Source organism: Acyrthosiphon pisum, chromosome A3 (assembly GCF_005508785.2).
Source record: "Acyrthosiphon pisum isolate AL4f chromosome A3, pea_aphid_22Mar2018_4r6ur, whole genome shotgun sequence".
Taxonomy (NCBI): Eukaryota; Metazoa; Arthropoda; class Insecta; order Hemiptera; family Aphididae; genus Acyrthosiphon; species Acyrthosiphon pisum.
The window spans coordinates 4406871-4429179 of record NC_042496.1 but is presented as its reverse complement, the minus strand read 5'-3'; the positions used below and the strand labels follow the sequence as shown (position 1 = coordinate 4429179).

The 22309-nt window shown below is 27.3% G+C and overlaps 3 protein-coding genes across 5 annotated transcripts; 2 read left to right on the top strand and 1 right to left on the bottom strand.

Annotated features, from left to right (window-relative positions):
* The first annotated feature begins 50 nt into the window (after positions 1-50).
* LOC100164020 (tRNA methyltransferase 10 homolog A-like) lies at positions 51-5581 on the top strand. 3 transcript variants are annotated; one of them, XM_029491031.1, is made up of 8 exons: positions 51-538; positions 678-851; positions 2383-2742; positions 2813-2954; positions 3337-3480; positions 4063-4209; positions 4271-4391; positions 5215-5581. In XM_029491031.1, the coding sequence occupies exons 3-8, from the start codon at positions 2492-2494 to the stop codon at positions 5415-5417; spliced, it is 1008 nt and encodes a 335-aa protein (XP_029346891.1). In that variant the 5' UTR covers positions 51-538; positions 678-851; positions 2383-2491; the 3' UTR covers positions 5418-5581.
* A 2683-nt stretch (positions 5582-8264) lies between these two features.
* Positions 8265-16858, top strand: LOC100163965 (protein scarlet). The gene is made up of 15 exons (XM_001952328.4): positions 8265-8446; positions 8554-8730; positions 9745-9937; positions 12474-12522; positions 12606-12655; positions 12729-12862; positions 12934-13325; positions 13875-14034; positions 14147-14184; positions 14354-14459; positions 15493-15717; positions 15784-15907; positions 16131-16236; positions 16300-16402; positions 16471-16858. Exons 2-14 carry the CDS (start codon positions 8710-8712, stop codon positions 16358-16360), a joined length of 1659 nt encoding a protein of 552 aa, XP_001952363.2. The 5' UTR covers positions 8265-8446; positions 8554-8709; the 3' UTR covers positions 16361-16402; positions 16471-16858.
* A 313-nt stretch (positions 16859-17171) lies between these two features.
* On the bottom strand, positions 17172-19498 carry LOC100161965 (uncharacterized protein). The gene is given in 4 exon segments (NM_001246121.2): positions 17172-17455; positions 18065-18228; positions 18618-18791; positions 19340-19498. Coding segments are annotated over 4 exon segments (513 nt in total). The 5' UTR covers positions 19370-19498; the 3' UTR covers positions 17172-17310.
* Positions 19499-22309: the final 2811 nt, after the last annotated feature.

Genomic DNA, 22309 nt, shown 5'->3' with positions numbered 1-22309 from the left:
AAAAACCTTTTCCTGGCAATTACAAACATCTTAAAAAAAATTTGAGCCAAATCGGACCAGCCGTTCTCGATTGATGAGGTAACGACATTTTCCACGCTCCATTTTTATATACCTACCCATATAGATTGTTGAATTCTGCATGGACAGATCAGAAGTACAAATATGTTCCAAAAATATATTGGATTACATATTCAGATGATTTAGATTCTGATAATTTTGAATCTGAACTGATTCAGTTGAAAAAGAGTTGAAACGGTCATTTCTCGGAAATAAGTTTGTTCAAGATCCCCATTATTATTTGAAATATATTCGAAGAATGAATATGTGCCATACTTTTCCCAACTTGGACATTATATAATTTATATTACAAATATATTTATCAATGCCGTGCACGCACTGTAGTAGTGAACGTTCATTCTCTGTACATAAACGTGTACAAATCGAATGCGCTCTGCTTAACACCAGAAAATGGCACTCTTTATTATCGTTACTGGCAATCACCAGAGACGCCCATTAAGCAGAGTTTGGAGCTCCGGTGGTGAGTTCATCTCCAATTACTATTCGACATAATAATATTGCACCATCTCATTCAACGTGTCTTAACTATCAAGATCTAACAAATTATTAATAAGTCTACTTTTACAATAGGAAATTAACTCTTATTCCGTATTCGACAGTTTAACTTGATACTCAATCTGCACGGGTTAAACGGCGCAACTCAGACTGGCACAGGTCGCCTGAACTGCTAAACACCAACTGGTTACCCTCACGGCCTCACCAGGCAACGATATATGTAGCACAGGAGATAAAAGCAGTACAGCTGTTTACACATGTTTGGCACGAAGTTCCAAGTAAGTGTTCCATTACGTTATCCGATAATCGATAGTTTGGCGCGCACACATTTTGTCCGCTTACAATACATTTCCCCTCAAAATTTGGGTACTTTATAAATCCTTTAAATAAAGAATTTAATTATCTCTGTTTTTGAATACGAGTATTATTTTTTTATACTTAAGAAATTTATAATTGTTGTCAGCATTCTAATTATTTAGTATAGGTATAAAAAAAACTATTTAAGTTCTAAAAACAATACAATTTGTATGTGTTGAAAGTTGAAAGTAAATGTACATTAATTTGCGTAATTCGTAGTACTGATCACGTTTTATAGGGGCATCATAGTGACCGGGATACAATGTACGTCTGTAATTTTACCTATGCGCGTGCAGTGTGCACATGTCACCATTTATTGCTGTATAAAATGACAAACATTTTTTTTCAAAAAATACCACCTCTGACTTAAATCACTGCGCTCAGTAGGATGTTCCGATTTTAATTTTGAAAGCAGATTTGAATTATCCTCTAAATTTACTATGCTTTAACTGTCGTACATTTTTCATATTCTATATCATTTTCAATCATGACTGAAGTAATCGACTCTGAGGCTTTATAAATATACAGGTGCAATATCTAATTTATTGTCCTTATGGACTATAGATATCTTTAATATAGAAAGAATATATGGAGAATACAATATTTCTTTATTACCGTTTTAGAGGGCGTTTTTTTTGGAGCTGGTTTCCTCCAAGCTCAATGTCGTGGAAATGTTTACAAGAAGCCGAACGGAAATTATTTGCATGTACTTTACATCTACCTTAGCATTATTCTTGTTTTATATTTTAATTTTCTCAATTATTTTTAGTTGTCCAATCTCCATACCGTACTCGATATGTTGACTTAGGTCCAGTTGTTGAACAAGAAGATAAAATATGGACATTAGACGTTTTGAAATTCATAGATTACAAATTAAAAAATATTTCAAATATCAATGTATTTAAATTTGAATTATGAATATGTTCTATTTTACTCTTTTTGTTAGTAAATTTCTAAGTAAAAAAAAATAAAAATCAGAAAAATGAAATTGTCAAAGTATAGATTATTTAGTGACAAATTCAAATTTGCTTTCAAAATTAATATCGAAATATTATATTGGGCGTAGTAATTGAAGTCGTGAGCTATGTTTTCGACCGAAAATAAATCACGCTCCCTTAACGGAGGTGTTCTTCTGAGCCTAAAATTTGCTATGTCACGTATTTGTAAGACGGAGACAACACATGCGGGTATCACGTCCTCTTAAGAACCGATTTCACCAACACAGTTAACACAATCACGGTTAACGCTTAAATCGGCTGATAACAGATATTTAACCGGGCAAATTCGGCCGATTAAACTCCGGGTAACCTTAATCAGAGATGGTACAACTGGCCCTAACTGTGTTGGTGAAATCGGCCCTTCTGTGTTACTGTGTTACTTAGAAGTTAGAAGTTAGAAGTTAGTACCATATTATAATAATATATAATACTATGTTATAATACACTATTTCAGGGTACAAAATATTAAAATAACTACAACTTACTTTTGTATAATGCATTAATGTGTTAACTACGAATTTCAACGTTTTTGATTTCATTTAATTTTGTAAATTATACACAAAATGATGAATGAGTCACCGGAAACCGTAGATATAAAACCTAATCACGATACCGACACTGTTGCTGTGAAAGAAAATGGAAAACGGCCATTGGATCAATCGGAGGATGCTTCTGAAAGCCAACCTAAAATCTGTAAACTAGACAATGAAAGCGATGCCAACCAGTCTAACACCCTATCAAAAAGGAAGCGAAAAAGGAAGCTAACAAAGAAGCAAAGGCGACAGATGTGGTTGGAGGTAATGGCAAAACGAAGGTAAAATTTAAAGTAAAATTTTTCCAGTTCTAATAGTGTTAACCTAATCCAGAATTATATTTATTCTCAGGGAAACATCTAAAGAAAGGAAAGCCCAAATGAGAGATTCCGGAGTAGAAATACCAATAGTAAAGACGAAAAAAATGGCCAATAGTACATGTAAACAACGCATTGTGTTAGATATGTCGTACAATGACTTGATGTCTGCTAAGGTGACTAATGATTTATGTGTGTACCTAGGTACTTTCTGTAACATATTTATAAAAATATTTAATTTTGATCTTAACAAATTGAATATCTTGGCTTGTCATAGTAATTGACAAATTTCATTCACATTTTAGAGAAGATAATATTAACTCTATACAGAGTAGCTTTAATTATTTTATTTTACTAAGATATTAATGTACATTTTGTTTAATACAATAATTAATATTATTCCACAATTTATATTAATAAATAGGTATAGAATTTATGTGCATTGATATGTTTTTTTTTTAAAGCTCTTAAAAATATATTAGTAATTATATGCATAATTATCCTATCCTTAGAAATAAAATATGTACCTAATAATAATTAAATATTTCATGTTATTAGGATTTATGCAAGTGTTCAAATCAACTATTGAAGTGTTATTGTGTGAATCGTAGAATGGATAATCCTATGCAATTATATGTTTGCAGCTATAAAGGAAAAACAAAAGAAATTATGGCTAAATATAAGGGCTCTGAGTTTTGGGATGTATGTCTATATATTTATACATTCAATTAAAAAAAAAATTAGAATCAAAGACTTATCAAGAAGAACTAATTAAAATGCCTTAAAATCTGTACTTGTGTTGTATAAAACTATTAAACTCATAATAATTAATAATAAATTAATTTCATAAAATATTTGATAATTTGTCTGTCTTATACAAAATATTTTAAGCACAAGAACTTTGGTGACCATTATTATTATTATTTGAATATGAATCTAATTCATAACCATATCGTATACAACTTTGCTTAAACTAAATGTATGGTATTTTAATATTTAATTATTTGCATTGAATTCTGTTGTTAAATTGAGTAAATCTATAAGTTGACATTTTGTAGATAATAAATTAAATTATTGAAATAACAAATAACTTTGACAAAGCGCAATAATGAAAATTATCAATTAACATATTACAATTTAATTAAACGTAAAATACCAAATATAATAATAATGATTAAAATATTAAACTTAACTATTTTTTAAATTTAAATTAAGTTAATTTTTCTTGATTTTCTTTGTTAAAAATCAAAAATATGCTATACTATTTTTTTTATTAATTTTCAGATAAAATATTTAGAGAATTCATTTGATAAAGAATTCCAGAAAGAAGAAATTGTTTATTTGACCAGTGACAGTTTGAATGTCTTAGAAAGTATAGATGAAAACAAAGTGTACATAATTGGTGGTCTGGTTAATCGCAAACCTTGCAAAGTATAGTTGCCTTACATTTTATAATCTTTGTAGCAATATAAACATATTTATTTTTTTCTAGGGTGTAAGTCTGAAAGTAGCAAACGATCTAGGTATAGCTCATGCTCGATTGCCAATCGATGAACATATCACCATGAAAACTAGAAAAATGCAAACTAGAACAATTTTATCTATAAATCATGGTAATTTCATGTAATATTTTATTGAAATAATCGAGCTCTGTATAGTTATTGTCCCTATTGGTATAACACTAGAAAAATATCAAAATAAAATCAATAGAAAAATCTTGGAAAGTTGATCTGCTTTATAGTACATTTTAGTATACCTCATCATTGAGACTAGATGAATGTAAAAGTGGCAATTTTGATCAAACATTAAAATGTCAACCTCCCTTATCAAAGTGTACCTCAAATTAGAGCAACAGACATAAAATAAATGGTTGAGCGGAGTGGGGGTTGTGATATATTGCCATATCGCCCCCTAAAACTTCCACTCTACTGTAGTGGATATGTTAAATTTGAATTCAATAAATCATAACACACAAAAAACAATATTCAGTTTGTTTTTCATAAATGTTCGAGCTTTAGATATTAAAATTAATAAATTAATTCATATTTTACCACAACAATCTTTACCAAAGTTTGAACTACAAACGTTTACAAAATAATTCAAACATGCAATTTCCATATTTTAAAATTTTTTAAGAACTTGTGTGTAACTTTGGGAAGGTTGTTGTGGTAAAATATGAATTAATTTATTAATTTTAATACCTAAAGCTCGAACATTTATGAAAAACAAACTGAATATTGTTTTTTGTGTGTTATGATTTATTGAATTTTAATTTAACATATCCACTAGGATGTACCAACTAGATACAATTTTCTACCAAAAAATCTATAATTTAACAATAAATATCATGCATAATTGGAAAAACAATATATTCATCACTCAGAATCTAATTGTAATATAGAGCCTGGAAATGTAATAAAAGTTAATCTTTTTCAGTTTTTGAAATAATTTCAAAAGTGGTGTGTGGAATGTCTTGGAAAGAAGCATTAATTGGTACATTTCCACAAAAAAAAATGTTCTCAGTCATAGACGAAGAAGGCCTTTTGGAATATGAAAATTGTTCTCTAGAATATAAACCAAAAGAAGAAATTGAATGTCCAGAAAGCAGAAAAAATGAAAATATTTCAGTTGAAAACTAAATAAATATATTATTTTAAATAAAGTTATGGAGTAATCATTAAAAAAAACAACAACATGGAAATCACTGTAATGGATGAATTGAAATTTATTTTAATGATAAATCATTGTGTATGAATAATGATTCTGGGAGAAAACTACTGAGAGAAAGATATTTTATAATTAATTTATATTACTATTAACATTGATTATATCATACACATTGTTATTATAATATACATAGTAATGGTATGTATAATCAATGCAGTAAGCATTAAAAGTTCAAATCTTGACAAAATCACGAAAATTAGCAAATTATTTTGATTTATGATTACTTACAGATGCAACTAGGATGTGACAATTTATTTTATTCTTCTTTAGACGCATCCATTTAAAAAAAGGTGGGTAAGTGGATGTCGCTCTGCTATAAAGTACCTAGCTGGTTGCAAGTGGGTCACAATGGATGTTATTGAATTTGAATTCAATGATATAATATCATTGTATACGAAAAATGATTCTGAGCGGTGACGGTTTGTCAGTGTAGATATTTTATATTACATTTATATTATTATAACTGTGCTTTTATATTTTTGAGATTTTTTGATTACAGAATAACCTACTAACGTAGAACCTTGATTTCAATTTTCAATCCTTAGATATAAAAGTTGAACATGTTATACATTTTTAACTACAAAATAATTATTAAATTTAAAATTTGATAAATGTTGTCAAAATTCAAACTTTAAATGCATATAAAAAAAGTTGTACCAATGTATGTATTTTTAATATTTTTCAACTGCTATTGTAACAATATATCAGGAGCGTATTATTCAATTTTCACGCTTTTTCGCCTAAGTACAATTTTATTGATATTTATAGAAAAAGAAAAAAAAAATTGAAAACTGACAATATCCGTAAACAGTTCAAAAAGAATCAAATATTTTCAAAATGTTATGGACTATGGTGTATAGAAAATGAAAATATAAACATTCAGTGAAATTTTCAGGTATCTACAGTTATTCGTTTTTGAATAACAACAAAATAACAAAATTGCTACATGAGAAATCCAGTGAATATCCTATGTTGTAAAAAAATGAACTTCAAAGACTCATAAAAATGTGATGTGATTTGCTTGTAAACATTTTTTTTTTGATAAAGGTAAAAAAACATAAGGAATCTTGTATAACATTTTCAAATATTAGGTTTAAAAAGAAAAATTTTTATGAATTCTTAACTCAAAATAATTTGCTAATTTTCGTGATTTTTCGGTATTAAGTCAAGATTTGTACTTTAAATGCTTATAAAAAAAACTGTGACCAGATTCAAATGTCATTGTATTGATATAGTGGGATATCCTTGTATTAAATTTTCAAGTTTTTTTACCCAACAAATAAAGTTTTATTGACTTTCATAGTTAAAAGACTATTAAAATTGGAAACTGAAAATGTTTCTAAACAGTTCAAAACAAATCAAAATATTTTATCATGTATAAAGAAAGCGAATATAAACAACCAGTGAAAATGTCATGTATATACCATTAATTTGTTTCAGAGTTACACCAAAAACCAAAGTCGATTTTGTCGAAAACTGATTTTGGGAGCAAGCGTTTTTATTTTGTAAACGGGGTTGGTGGTCCGTATAACTTTTTACCTGCCCCCCCCCCCTTTTAAAATATAGTTCGGCGCCACTGGATGTGATCGTTACTACATAAATCATTATCTGTAGTCACATTAATGTTTCTATCACTCAAATTATTGTATTATTATATTATTTTTTGTTTTCTCGATTTATACTGTAACTCATTATAACTATATTTAATCTCACCTGTTATTATACACATATTAAACAATGTATTGGGCTTCAGCCCGTTTAAAATTAAATAAATAAATACCACTATTAGCCTAGGTTGGATATCCTCCCCTTAATCCTGGCTTGATCATCAGAACTACGAGTTTCATCCAACCAGTGTTGGGTAAATTACTTTTGATAATTAATACAATTATGTTAATCATTACATTAAATACTTTTATTTAAATTACATTTGCGTTATCCGACATTATTTTTATCACGTTACGTTACCTTTTCATTCAAAAATTAAGGCTTACAAATAAAGTTATCTTTTTAAAATGTAATCAAAAATTCAGTCCATAACGACTATAATACGTAGTAGGTGTACCATTAATTATTATATATAAATTGTATAGTGGTAGTACTAAGTAGTACCTATATGTAAGTTTTCTCGAATATCCTAACCACGAAATTATGTCTTACGGCATATTTATTTATTTATAGACATTTAAGATTTTCTATTTTTATTTCTATTAATTTCGATAAAAATATTTTCAAAACGTTAAAAAACTTGAAAATTGATTACAAGGTTTCTGATAAGTTTTAAAAAAATACTTTTTAAAAAATATACCGGATAAATGGACATGCATATTTTTTTAAGCATTTCAAGTTCATATTTTGACGAAATTCGTCAAAATCACAAAATATTTTGTATTTAATCATTATTCATTTATGAAATGTTCAATTTTTATAGCTTAGGTTTGAATATTAATACAAGGTTTCTTACATGTTGTTCTATTTTGTTGTACTCCAAAAATATATTTTGTGGTAACTTGATAATTTAACGTAGGTAAATAATTTATATCCATAATGCCATTTTCAAAACATTTAGATTAATTATTAATTTGCTTATTTAATATTAAACTTATTTGCGTCTATGAGTGCTCACTGTCCAGACAATTCCTATTTTTCAAAAATCATGTCGCTTCGACGTTCGCCAAAATCACGAGTAAACAACACAATGTGCAAACACCAAACGTTAATGTGACAATATATTTCATGATAATGAAATTAATCACGTAAGACTTATATAACGAAAACAACATTATGATAGCAATAACCACCGCGTTGAAATAGTTAAAATTAATATGGGTATGCGTGGTAAATTAAAAATAATTATTCAAAAACGCGTTTCAGAGTGAGTTTATCTCCTGGATTGACCTCTAAACCGGTTTCACAACGTATTCACTATATACGATATATAGTTAGTATTAACCATCATGTTGTATTATTTTACCGTACACGCGGCCATGCGACATTTGTATATATTATAAGGTACACGTTAATCGTAAAAATATGTTTGGACTATAGAGGTGGCAAGACCGGTCGTGCGGATAAAATATTATACTGCAGTTAAATGTTATACTATAGAGAGATGCCCAGAGCCGCCAGTTGAGCTGGAGCTCCGGCGGCGAGTTCATCTCCGATTTCTATTCAACATAATAATATTGCACCATCTCAATCAACATGTTTGGCACGAAGTTGCAAGTAAGTGTTCATTACGTTATCCGATAATCGATAGTTTGGTCACATTTTGTCCGCTTACAATCCATTTTCCCCCTTTAGTTCCTTTCTTTAAATAAAGAATTTAATTATCTCTGTTTTTGAATACGAGTATTTTTTTTTATACTTTAGAAATTTATAATTGTTGTCAGCATTCTAATTATTTAGTAGGTATAAAAAAAATATTTAAGTTCTAAAAACAATACAAATAATGTCATACCCGTGAATTACGAATTTAAATTTATACACGATGACATCGGTGCTTTCCATTACTTCTCAAACTTTACCCAATACCGCACACAAAAATAGTATGATTAGCACAGATTTATAAAAATATATGGCTGAATTCTTCATAGGTACAAACATTGTACAACACCGCAAAAATGTATTAAAACCAATACAAATTGAAATATAAAAATATTACTAAGAAATAAGAATTAAATTCAAATTTCATAAAATCAAAAATGTGATTGTTACAAAAAAACTAAAAAATAGCATCTATAGTGTAGATGTACATAAAGGGTGACTATACATCTTGTTTTTCGTATATCTGTCTCGTTGTCCCCTGGGGAATCTACGGGACACTAAAATGTCTCGTTTTCAGACGGTAGACCAAGAATTGATGAAAATCAAAAAGCATTTGTAAAACCAGACAGCTCGCAGTGCCTCATACTAATGATGCCTGCTATCGAAAGAGTTTTGAAGTTATATATAGGTAACCACTGAAAGATTATATTTTCTTAAGCATAAAAAAGTGTCGAGCAGTTTTAAAGAATTTCTTCGAGTGTCCAAATTCAAATTTATGGTTTTTTGGCATGCTAAAAATATACGACTAAATTTGTGTGCGATAATGGGATATCTATAGTATTTTTAAATCTGTGTGTGGTTTTTTCCTAAGCGTATTTTGCACATTAGTGCAGTAATGAGTGACTCCCGATGGCATCAATAGTAAACGTGTGTCCATCATATCGGTTTGACAATTGTTTTTTTTTTTTTTAGAGGAGAACGTTGGATTTGCGATATAATGAGATGTGGAACGATTGGGATGGCATGGATGAACACCAAACACCGAAAGAGTCTGTACACGGAAACTTGGTGTTGTCTTGGAAAAAAATTAATGTACAAGTGAAACAAACTACTCAAAAGTTTTTCCAGCGATCGAAAACCTCGTACAAGCAATTATTACACAATGGTGAATACGAAATGTTAGCTCTTGACTGGTATCGGGATTATATTATTATGTACTTACGCCGTCTTTGTATTAGACAAAAATAGTTAAAAAATGTTTGTAACGGCGTGGGAATAAAATATGAAGACAATCTATAAATTCATTAGGTTTAAACCGGTATGAAAAATGATGCATAGGGCTGATATAGTGATATGGTCCCGATGCATTATTTCCCGGTGCGGAATAATGAAGGATAATTTTAAACCTGTCTAGTTTAGTGAATTTCTATACTATATAATAATATAAAATAGCCTAGAACATAGATTTAATATATACTCCAACCAAGAACATCAAGGTATACCTATGTTTTTAATATATTATTTTGTATTGGCGTTGTCGGTTGTCCACCCTGCCATTGCAAACATGTCATAATTTTCATCGATAAATCATTTTTTATTCATAATACCTAGATATCTTTTTATAAATCTAATAAAAATATTATATTAATCTTTATAAAAACCTATTTAAAAGTTAATATTGCATTATACAAAGATATTAAGGTATTATAATAGTTATATTTCGGTGTCTACGAGTTCCTTAAGTTATTGAGATATTTTAACAAAAAATAATATTATTAGGTAGGTAAATAAATTACTAATATAATGAATAGCGATCAAATATATATAAAAAGATTTGTTTTCCTAATTAATAATATTAAATTGGAAATCGTGTATTCATGTTTAATTTATTTATTTACATTTACACTAACACCTACGGGAGCAAAAGTACAGACGTTGATATTAAATTGGGTACCTATACGTTTACTAAAATAAAAGTAAAACAACAACAATGTGAATATCGTATTAATACGTGTTGTATTAAACACTTTGATTACCAGATTATGTAGTTTATAAACAGACTACAGAAAACTAAAATAGTTTACCACAGTGATCTATTACAAATTACAATATTATCAAATAACAGGGATCAATTTGAATTTAAAATTTGAAGGCTAATGGATTTTATTTATATTATATCAGTAATTATTTAGGTATACTTAAATAATATAGATACTATTAGAAAAAAACAAAATTATGTATATTATAAGGTAATTCTTCTTTTTTTCTTTTTTTTTTATTGGTCTAGATTCGGCAACTTTGACCATTAGCTATTGTAAGGGTTACGGTTGTAACGGTTGGTATGGTTATAAGTTTGAATTTTTGTCAATCTATTTTTTTAAAGATATTTGATATGAAATTTGCCAGTTCGACAGTGTCTCTCCTCCTCCAATAAAAAAAAAAATTTGAATACAAAATATAAATTTATTTTTATATCAGAACTTCAACAGTTCGGTGAAACATGCATAGCAGAAGCATGAAGAATTACCTATATTTTAAAAAGAAAAAAAACATGGGAGAATTAAGCATTAATTACCTATTTGTAAAGAGCCGGTCAACATTTTTTCCCTGTCTAATAAAATCTGAAATAACGCCATAGATTGCCGATTGGGAGGTAAAGTAGTAACCATAAACAACATTACGTTTTTTACCTATTAAATTACTTAATATACATAATATTATGATACTATTTCACTGACATAACTGAAATCTATTACATTTTTTACATTTATTTTTAGTTTGTCAATTATTTGTTGTAAAGTAGCCAGAAGTTATCTTGGGTTTTTAATAATATGTGTTTATCGTTTAAGACTTTCAGTAATGGAATATGAACTGTATTTAATTTAATTGGAAAACATAATATAACTAATGAATAATGATTAATTATTTTTAATTAGAACTATAAATTATAGAACCATAAATTACGCTTGGTAAATAGAGATAATATATAATTGATTGACGTGTTTTTTCTTACAAGTAATTGTTTCTTATATATTAAGTGTGCTATTAAACGTTTTAGCTAATAAATAAATTAAAGGTTATTTTATTTCTGTATAATCGATCTCCCCTCCATTCTCCATTAATTGGAGTATTTCAATATAGTATTTCGAAATAATTTTAATTTTTGGTGTTTTTTTAAAATTTTATATTCTACTAATACAAATACCTGTTCAAACTATGTCATTGAAAAACATTTCAAAACCTAATTATTATAAAAATGTTAAACCTTAATCCTTTTATATAATTTCCTTCTAGTCTCATACTTGATAAATTTGGGAATTCTGTCGAGTCTGTTAGATGGGTATGAAATCACATAATGTATTGTCTACTGATAACATACTGTAGTTAAGGTTCTAATTATTAAAATTGTGTTTTTTATTTAAGTAATACATTGATTTATGGGGATAGATAATGTTAGATAGCGGTATTCAAAAGAAATATTGATATCAATAATAATATTATTTTTATTAGAAAATACTCATTAAATTAAATTAAATTTTTTATTTATAAAATATTATTAACTTACATAAATTGTTGAGTAATTTGCTACTATGAGTAGAAAATAGTAAATACTATTATTGCTACTATTATTGCTTTTCAATACAAAATATTTTTTTCTCCAAATCACGTATTTACTAATTTGATATTTTGAATGTTTTCAGTTAGTGGAAACGTACAAAGTGGAAATCTTCTAGGAATAATGGGTCCAAGGTATTTAACAAATACATTTTTATATTTTTATATATCTACGTAAGTATTATTTTTTATTTATATTATATAATCTTTTTAATTAGTGGTTCTGGAAAAACTACATTGATGGCCACCATAAGTCATCGAACTAAAGGTTTGTATAAGGTATTTCTGTACAAGTAATTTTATATTTTTATCCTTAATTGATTATTGTTTATTTTTCTTAGGAAATTTCGAAGGAGAATTATTGCTTAACGGACAACCAATATCTGAAGAAGTCATGATTAAGATATCTGGTTTTGTTCCTCAACACGATATCAGTTTTGATCAGTTGACAGCATTAGAACACTTGTCTTTGATGGTACTAAAATAGCATTATGTAATATTTTATAATACTAAATTTTTACTTTATGTTTATCATGTTATTTCAAGGCTAATTTGAAAGTTTCTCGCAAAACGACCAAAATAGAATTGAAAGAACACATCGATAAAATAATTACCACGTTGGGTATGAGTAAGTTCTTGGATACGAGAATATCGTTTTTGTCTGGAGGAGAACGGAAAAAAATTGCTCTCGCAGTTCAACTATTAAACGACCCGCCAATATTGTTTTGTGATGAAATAACAACAGGTCTGGACAGTTACTCAGCCGCGCACATTGTGAACACTTTAAAAGCTGTCGCACGAATGGGTAAAATTGTGATATGCACCATTCATCAACCAGCGTCTGGTGTGTTCGGAAAATTCGATGATGTAATATTGCTATCAAATGGACGGTTAGCATATCAAGGTCCTGTTACCATGGTTCATCAGTTATTTAAAAAGTACCAATACTTAAACTTTGTACATTACCATAATATCAGTGCTCAACTTTGGGAGAGGGTGTCGGGGGATGGAGTATTCCAACGAATTTTTTAGTAATGTTAGCATACCCCTACTATTATTTTTAATGAAACATCATAATTTGTCTTATGGATTATTTCATAACCACGGATCCATAAATTAGTTAATATTAATTTTTAATTTATTTAATTTATTAAACAATTAATTTATTTACTTTAATTATCCTTTTGAATTTTTAAGTCTGTTATTAGTTTTAACTATAATATATATATTAAGCACAGTAAATACCTATGTCTTATATTAACTTGTATTATTATTATTTTTTTATTGACTATTTATAAATATTTTTTATTTGATTTAAAGAGGTGTATTTGGGGATATGGGGGCCCCCACGGCTCAATCACGTTTTACAAGTCCATCACATGCTCTTTTTTGAAAAGTAAACAGAGCACCCCTAATTTAATATTGCCAAGTCGAGCACTGGATAACAAATAATATTAAAAATAAATTTGTATAATATTATGATTAAGGTTCAACTATGAATGCCCTGATATGTTCAATGAAGCTGACTTTGTGATTTCTATTCTTAATTCTGAAAATGAAAAAGTGAAAGAAAATGTAACAGAAATGTGCAAGTTAACTTCATCGGACCAACAGACGAATCTAAACTATGATTTATTTAATAATCAGGTAAACAGAATTAAATAGTTTATACTTTATAAGAAATAAGTTTGTAATATAATAATATCCTTACACGAATAATTTACAATGTATAATGTATATATATTTGCAATATTTTCAGACTAAATTTGATACTCAACATTTAGAAGCGTTAGAAACGTAAGTAAACCTGTATTCTTTGATAAAATGTATTATGATTATATTATATTTATAATGCATTAAGTCGTGTGTTTTTTAATATTAATAATAAATAAATATTTTGTATTACTAATTATATTAAAGATATAAGCGAAAAAAAAAGATTATGATTTTGTTATTTTTTATTTAGTCTAAAACCAACATGGCCAACACAGTTCAGTTTGATTTTGAATAGATCCATCAAATGCTTTGTAAGAAATTACAAGAATAATCTAATGGAACTGGGAACTATTTGGGTAATTACTATAAAGTGAATAATGTTTTAATTAATATTAAATTTTTAAAAACATTTGTTTTATATTTGTTTAACTGTGTATTAATGTTTTATATTATATAATATTGTATAGTATAAAAATATCATAATTTTTGTGAGAAGAAATTAGATTGATAAATTCATAGAAAAAATGGAATTTCTTTAAAAAATATAATTTCAAATGTTTTTCTAAATATTTAATTAGGCAAATTCTATATTTCTTTGATATTCATTTGAAAAACGATTTAAAACTTCTTCCGGTTCTACATCAATATTTCTATGTACACTGAGTGCATAGATTTTCAAGAATTAAAGATAAAAGTTTTGAGTAAAGCCACATTATAATATTATAATAATTTGGATATCAAATTTTGATATAATTTGATAATTATAAGAAAAATAATGATTTTAGTAATTTAAATAAAAGAAAAGTTGCGATGAGCGTGCTTGGTGAATATCTCTGTAACCAACATAATATCAAATAATGATATCACTACCTATATAAAAACATTTAAACTTAAGTACAAAATTGATTTTCATTCGATATTTTTTGTTTGGACACAATTCGAACCTACCACCGATAACCTACAGATGCAACTACGATATGACAGTATTTTTATACTTTTTTGGACGTATCTATGAAAAAAAAAAAAAATATATAATATATAATTTGCTAAAATTGAATTAGGATATTTTTTATCGGTCATTAAATTGAAAACACTAAAGCATAGTTATTTATAGATTTTAAATTTTTGATTATAAATAGATGAATATTTTTTATAAATAATCCCCGAGCAGTAACTAAATTTTTATATAGGTGAAGTGCAATGAGCATTAACTAAAAGTCCTCGGAGTTGACTATAAGAATGTTTGTAATAAATTAGTCTAGCTTAGGGTTTTCAGTAAGTATTTGTAAAATTTTATTTTATTATACATATTATTACATAGGTAACCTAACCCTATTATTTTCTCATACATGTTTGATACATTTTTTTTAGTATTTATTATGTTTATAGTTTTTAGGTATCATTATTTCTGCTCCATTTTCGAATCTGCAGCTCGATACCAAAGCAGTACAAAATTGGGAAGGTTTTTGGTTAATATTTGTCATTAACTTTGTGTTCCACTTCGAATATTCTGCTATCGGAACATACCAACTAAAATTTTCAATTGTCCACCGCGAAGTTCACAATAAAGTATATCCATTGAGTGCATATTTTATGTCTGAATTGATGATAGTGGTATGCAACGTGATAAATGTGCATTCAGTACATAATAATAAAATTATAAAAATATTTATTTTATAGATTTTGTGGATCATGGTAAAAATTCTATTTTACTGTTTATCTGCGTTTTGGATTGTTGGTGCTGATTGGGGTAGCTTGCAATTATTGGTGTTTTATCTATTAGCATTTACAGCCTTTTCATATGGTAATTATACGCTTGACTTATCAATAAGTTTTAATAAAAGAATGAAAAATTATATAATCTATTAATACTAAGATATTTTTACACACACCTGAATGTGAATATAAAATAATATTTTGATAATTGTACCACTTGAAGTATAAATTAGTAATAAAAAAATATATTCTAATACTTATAACTTTATAAGGTATCAATAATTGTTATGCTGATATTATTGTTATTTCAGGAAGTTTTTTGTCAGCCTATTTTGTTCGTATAGAAAACACTATGATATTTGCAACAATATACGATTTCCTGACATTGCCTCTCAGTGGTGCTTATCTATCATTTATGTAAGTTGACTCCCAGCTGATAATATTTACTTAAAGCTAATATATATTTAAACTCAAAATTAGGTCTTTACCAAAAGCGGTATATTCTCTAAGATACTTTTCGCTATTCTTCCCTTGGTTGTGAAACAGTTTCAGTTTTATTTTTGGGACAAAATTAAAGTTTTACGTGAGTATATGAATTGATATTTTAGTTTTCAGGTTTCTTCTTAATAATAATTTTTGTGTATTTTGTAGCGTGTGTTGATGTTACTAATTGTTTGGATAGCGGGAAAGCAGTGTTAAGAAAATATGGCTTTATAAGTAGTGAAATATATTCAGACATGGTGTTATTAGTTATATTTAGCCTAATAGCAAATATATTGGGTTACTTTAGTGTTCTTAAAAAAATGAAAAAGCAACCAGCCTATTAAAATGTAAATGTTTTCATTTATATAACAAGTATATATAAATATATAAATGTAATTAACTATACATACTATGTAATATCAAATAAAATATTTTATACGATTATTAAACATTTATAAGAATTATTATACTTTTATCATCTAAATAATTTGTAATTGTATATATTCGATATTACTCAAATGTTGTTAATAAATGGAACCATGCTCAATTTTGTAAATACGTGTTGAGTATAGATTATAGTTTAATAACAATTATTTTATCTTAAGTGGAAATAATATAAAATTTCTCTATCGGTTTTATGATTCCAACATTTAACTGAAATAACTTATATGTATATACTAGATAAAATTTAATAAAGGTAAGTAGTGTATGCGATCTGTAAGTATATGTCATTATTATCTATCAATAATCATATAAATTGTGTTTAATAAATAAAGATCATCGTATTATTATAAAGTCAAATTTATTGTAGATTTTACAGTTTTATGTTTTTTTATAATTATTTAGGAAAATATTATGCACTGGAAAGCTTCGTGTATCAGGGTGTCTTTATTGTTCTTCAGAATAATAAATAATTGTATATTAGACATTGGTTCTATAATAGACAATAGTAATTGTTTACGTACGAAAAATATTTAAAATTAGATAGTTAGAATTTAGAAAAGTTCTTCAATCAGTCGTTTCGGTGGGTAATGCATCTTGTAATCTTTTATTTTCTTCCGAAAGTATTGAAAACTTTTCGTCATACTTAACGCGCATATTTTCAAAACGTTCCGATTGTTGTTTATATTCAGATCTCAGTTCGTCGTTTAATCTGAAAATCATTTTTTTTCTCATAAGAATACACATAATATAAATATATCGTATTTTGCTGCTGAGACATATGTGGTATGTGTTTTTAATTCAGATAGTATCTCAGTATTTGATGTTTATAGAATTTTCTAATAAAGACAAATGCTATTTTGTGCTAAAAGTAAGCTACATTTTAATGTAATTCAATATAATATGTTATATTTTAAAGGGCGCTGTGACAGTGTTTTAAAATTTATTTTGTATAGACATAATATGTACACGCATGTATTATTAATTACTATGATGTAAAAATGAATGAATTGAAGCATAATATACGTTGATAAAAATGTTTATAAACATTGTAGATTTGGGTGTACCTATATGTACTATATTATATTATATTAATAACATTTTTAAAAGTGTTTAAATCCAGCTATTACTTATACACCTACCCATACAAAATTAATAATTCAATAGATAAATTCAATAATTTATGGACACATTAATAAATGTATTAAACGAGTTCAAAAGCAAACGAAACAAGAAACATTGAATGGTAATGTAATTTATTCTTGATGCATTGTTTAATACTTTACTATACTCGTTGTTATTATTTTCAGTATATACTTACTTCGCAGCTAAATTCATTTTTTCGATTATTGCACTGTGACGACTTCTCTCCGCGTTGATTTTTCCTTGAAGGCTTTCCAAATCTTCCGTCATACGATTCACTTCTGTGTTACGAATAGACAACATGTGCTTTGTGATGTCCACGACTTCTTTCAATGAATTCGTCTGCAAATGGAAAAACGTAAGACATAATAACTTGGTTTATTATTACGTAATAATATATTGAATGTCTCATCCCATCCCCATCCATTATTACAATTCATAATATCTATTGGTTTATTTAACAAGAAAAAATTGGTTTTTTGTGTTTCTCAAAAATTGAAATAGCCAATTCATAGAGTTAATAATATATGTAAATGTTTGAATAGTTGAATTAATTATTTCCATTAGGTCGTTACAACAGTTACGTACATTTTTAAGTTTCAGAAGGAAGTGGGTAGACTGTAGACAAAGTAGGTGGATGGGTGTGTACGAGGACAAAATATACTTAATTATATATTAATAGTTATATTATGTACAATTAATTTATAGTATTAGGTTAACAGCACACAAACTTGTAACGTGAGTGCTTCAATGTGTTTTTCTTGTGTGACGCATCGGTCAGCTTTTTCTTTTAACAAGTCAATCACTTTAACTAAAAATTTCTGTAGATTTCTGTTCTGTTTTCTCAAATCTTCAGGTGACAAATCAGACACGTCGCGTAGCACTTCACCTATGTCTCCCATATCCTATAACACAATTACCACAGTTGTATTACAGAAAATATAAATAATTAGGTATTAAATTTAAAAAAATGTATTGTACCTGCACGCTCAATGAGATATTGTGATAAGTATCACAGAAGCGTATAGGAGAAACACAAATATGATTAATTGCAAAATCGATAAAACGTCAGATGATGAGAAATTGTACATATTTTTAAAATTATTTTAATTCAATTTACGGGCCCCTAATAATTAGTGTGATTCAGGTTAAAAAGCTTCAATATAATTTAATGTAGATATAGTAGGGCAGTAGGTGACAGGTGTATGGGCACATGTTACATTATTTGTTTAGTTAAAAACTCGTTAATTTTTATAAATTGCATATTTTAGTTGTGCTGTGTGCGTTTGTGTGTTTATTTTAATAAAACAATTATCTAAGATCTAAGAAAAATTCTAAGTTTGATGATTCGATTTAAAATTTATAATTCTAAAGCTTTGAAATTGCGCATACCTACTTTAAGTTATTAATTATTATGCTCATGGTTATAAAATATATTAAAAATTGGTCATACCTTAACGGATCCGTGGTTAGAGGCGTCCATAATATTATTTGACGAACACGATTACACGCACAACTATATTAAATAAGTAATATTAATGCAGTTAACTATCTTAAGCGACTATGAATAAAGTATGTGTGTTAAACGAAAGCCGAAAAATCAAAAAATGTCATGTGTTTTAGAACAGCCAGTTCCATGATCCACATTCGTTGGCTTGGAATGTTGCCAATCGATTGGTTTAAAAATAACTTCTAGTCAAGGGCCCGCCTTGTGGTATTGTTAGCAAAAACTTCAAAACGACCTCAGGAATGATACAATATTTTAATCATTTGGTTTATAATAATAAAAAATAAATATCGCGGAAGTAATGCAGTTGTCACTGTCCAAATAAGATAGATAGAATATAACGGATTTATAAAATTTGTTACACATATAATATTTCAATATTTTAAATCATCATATTGTTATCATTTTAAAACTGTAATTATTTGTATCGCCAATATTTTCAGTTCATAACCTTATTTTTTTCAAAATCTACAATACTGACATTGAAATACACAATTTAAACCCAGTCAAACAGTTACTGTTACTGCAGCATCACGTAACCATAAAAATATATAGATTGGTCAGAAGAGAAAAACTAATAAAAAAATTGATTCCGAGAAATAATGGTAGTTTTTCTTTTTCCATACTAATATAATAAGTTTTTTATAGTTTTAAAATTATAAAACTCTTATTTTCAGAACAATTAAATAATATATAATATGGGGTATGAGGCATGAGGTATGACAGGACACATAATAAAGATAAAAGCTATTGTGAAATTGTGATAGGTAGGTATATGTGTTGTATAATTTTACTATGTATAGATACGTCTAATTTCTATTGATATAAATAATAGTGCATTAGTGCGTACCTATTATAGGTACCTACTATACCTATAAATTACCACCCTGCAATGACATAATATGTACATATTATGTACCCAATAGTAATTTATGATCAGTTAATATAATTAAGTTTTGATATAAACAACCTTTAATTTTTTTCATTGATTGCCGCAAAATCTTCTTAAAAATTAAAAATACCTAATACTTGAACTGTATATAATTATTTTTGCATAGTATAAGTCAGAGGCATTCAATATTTTTCATCCCACGGCTCTTTTGAGTCTTCACAAACTGTTGATGGATCCCAAATTATTAATGACAAAAAAATCAATGTTTATATGAATGTAATTTATATTTTATAATTTATACTAATTATTTATTTACCATAATATTCAATATTGCATATATAAAAAAAATATAAATAAGTAGTTATTGTAGAAAAAATTGTAATTTTATGTTTAATCTTTTATCTTAGTAAATATAAATCATTAAAAAAATAAATCAATATTACTTAATACTACATTTTTAGCGTGATGAGCTTGTTTATGCTTCATAATATGTTCAAATCATGGCTCAAGTTTGGAAATAGCTATTCTCATCTCCTTCTCAACGTTCACTTTTGACCAATATTTTGTTTTAATCCTGATCCAACTCTAAAACTTAACTAACACGAGAAAACTATCACTTTTGAACACGTTAATAATCAATGAACGCGTACACAACTCGCACCGGTAAATATGACATACGCACTGATAATTTAACGATGACAGTCGATAGATACAACATGGGCTATCGCTATATTGCTATAATTATAATAATAACTAGTTGTAATAATTAAGCACTTCTACCACAAATAAAATTTCAATTTATCGCTATCGCTATAACATTATGGAAACGATAACACTCACGCCACAAATTAAAGCTATATTTAGCGAATGATTATTGTAGACAATTCAACGTTTTCCAAACGGTGTGCCTCAATGATAATAATTAACGTTTTTCGTAAAATATAATAATAATTATATTGGTTTTCAATTATAGGACGCGGCTCCCTTCGACATTTTCCGCGACGCTCCCAGGAGCTGTGAATCACAGTTTGAATACCCAATGGTATAAGCCATTTATGCCCTTTGTCACAACTACCACTCTTCTCCATCAATTTCCGCCAACATCATATCTTTACCGTTATTCACTCTTATGCTATATTATAGCATATTATTAATATTTTTTTAACTCTACTCGCTCATAACTGCAGTCTGCAGTGTTGGACAACAAGCTGTCTTCTTGTCAACGGTGTCCATTTTGTGGCTTCTCTGATTATTTACCTTGTACTTGCCAATCGCCATACTTGCCTAGATTTTTCTTTAGCTTCAGAAAAAATGGGATAATTAGATATTTATTAGAATCAAATTAGTGTTTTTTTTATATCTTCTGAACTAATATTATAATATGCAACTATACGTTGTGATGCAATGAAAATTGACAAAATTACAAATAATGTGAAAAGTAAAAAAAAATATGTTTATATATAAAAAAGAAGTTTACATTGTAAAAAGTTAATTTCATATCAATGTTTTTTTATCAATGGTTCTATAAAAATGGTATGCCTTTAAACATTAACAAATTAAATGCTCTATTGTATCTTTTTCGTTAAAAAAATCAACCTCATATTTTAATTATTCTATAAATAAACTTAGTTTATCTCACAATAATACCATCAAAGACTTAGGAGTGATATTTGATTCAACATTTACTTTTATTAAGCATGTAGATTATATTCAAAATAAATCATTTACGAAATTAGGTATTTTAAAACGTATGTGCAATGTGCATTGATATTAGTGATAATATGGCATTAAAGACCTTTTAACGATGATACATTTTGATTTGTCCACTTAGGAATAAGTTTTCTAGTTATTTAAATAATACTTACTACATTTTAATTGCATACAATTTTTACTTAAATAGGTGCATATGTTACTTAATATTATATTATATTATATTTTACTTTATTTCATTAAAAAAAAAAAATAACATGTACATTTGCACTCTACAATCACTAAACTTCACAGAACATTTGTAATTGCAATTT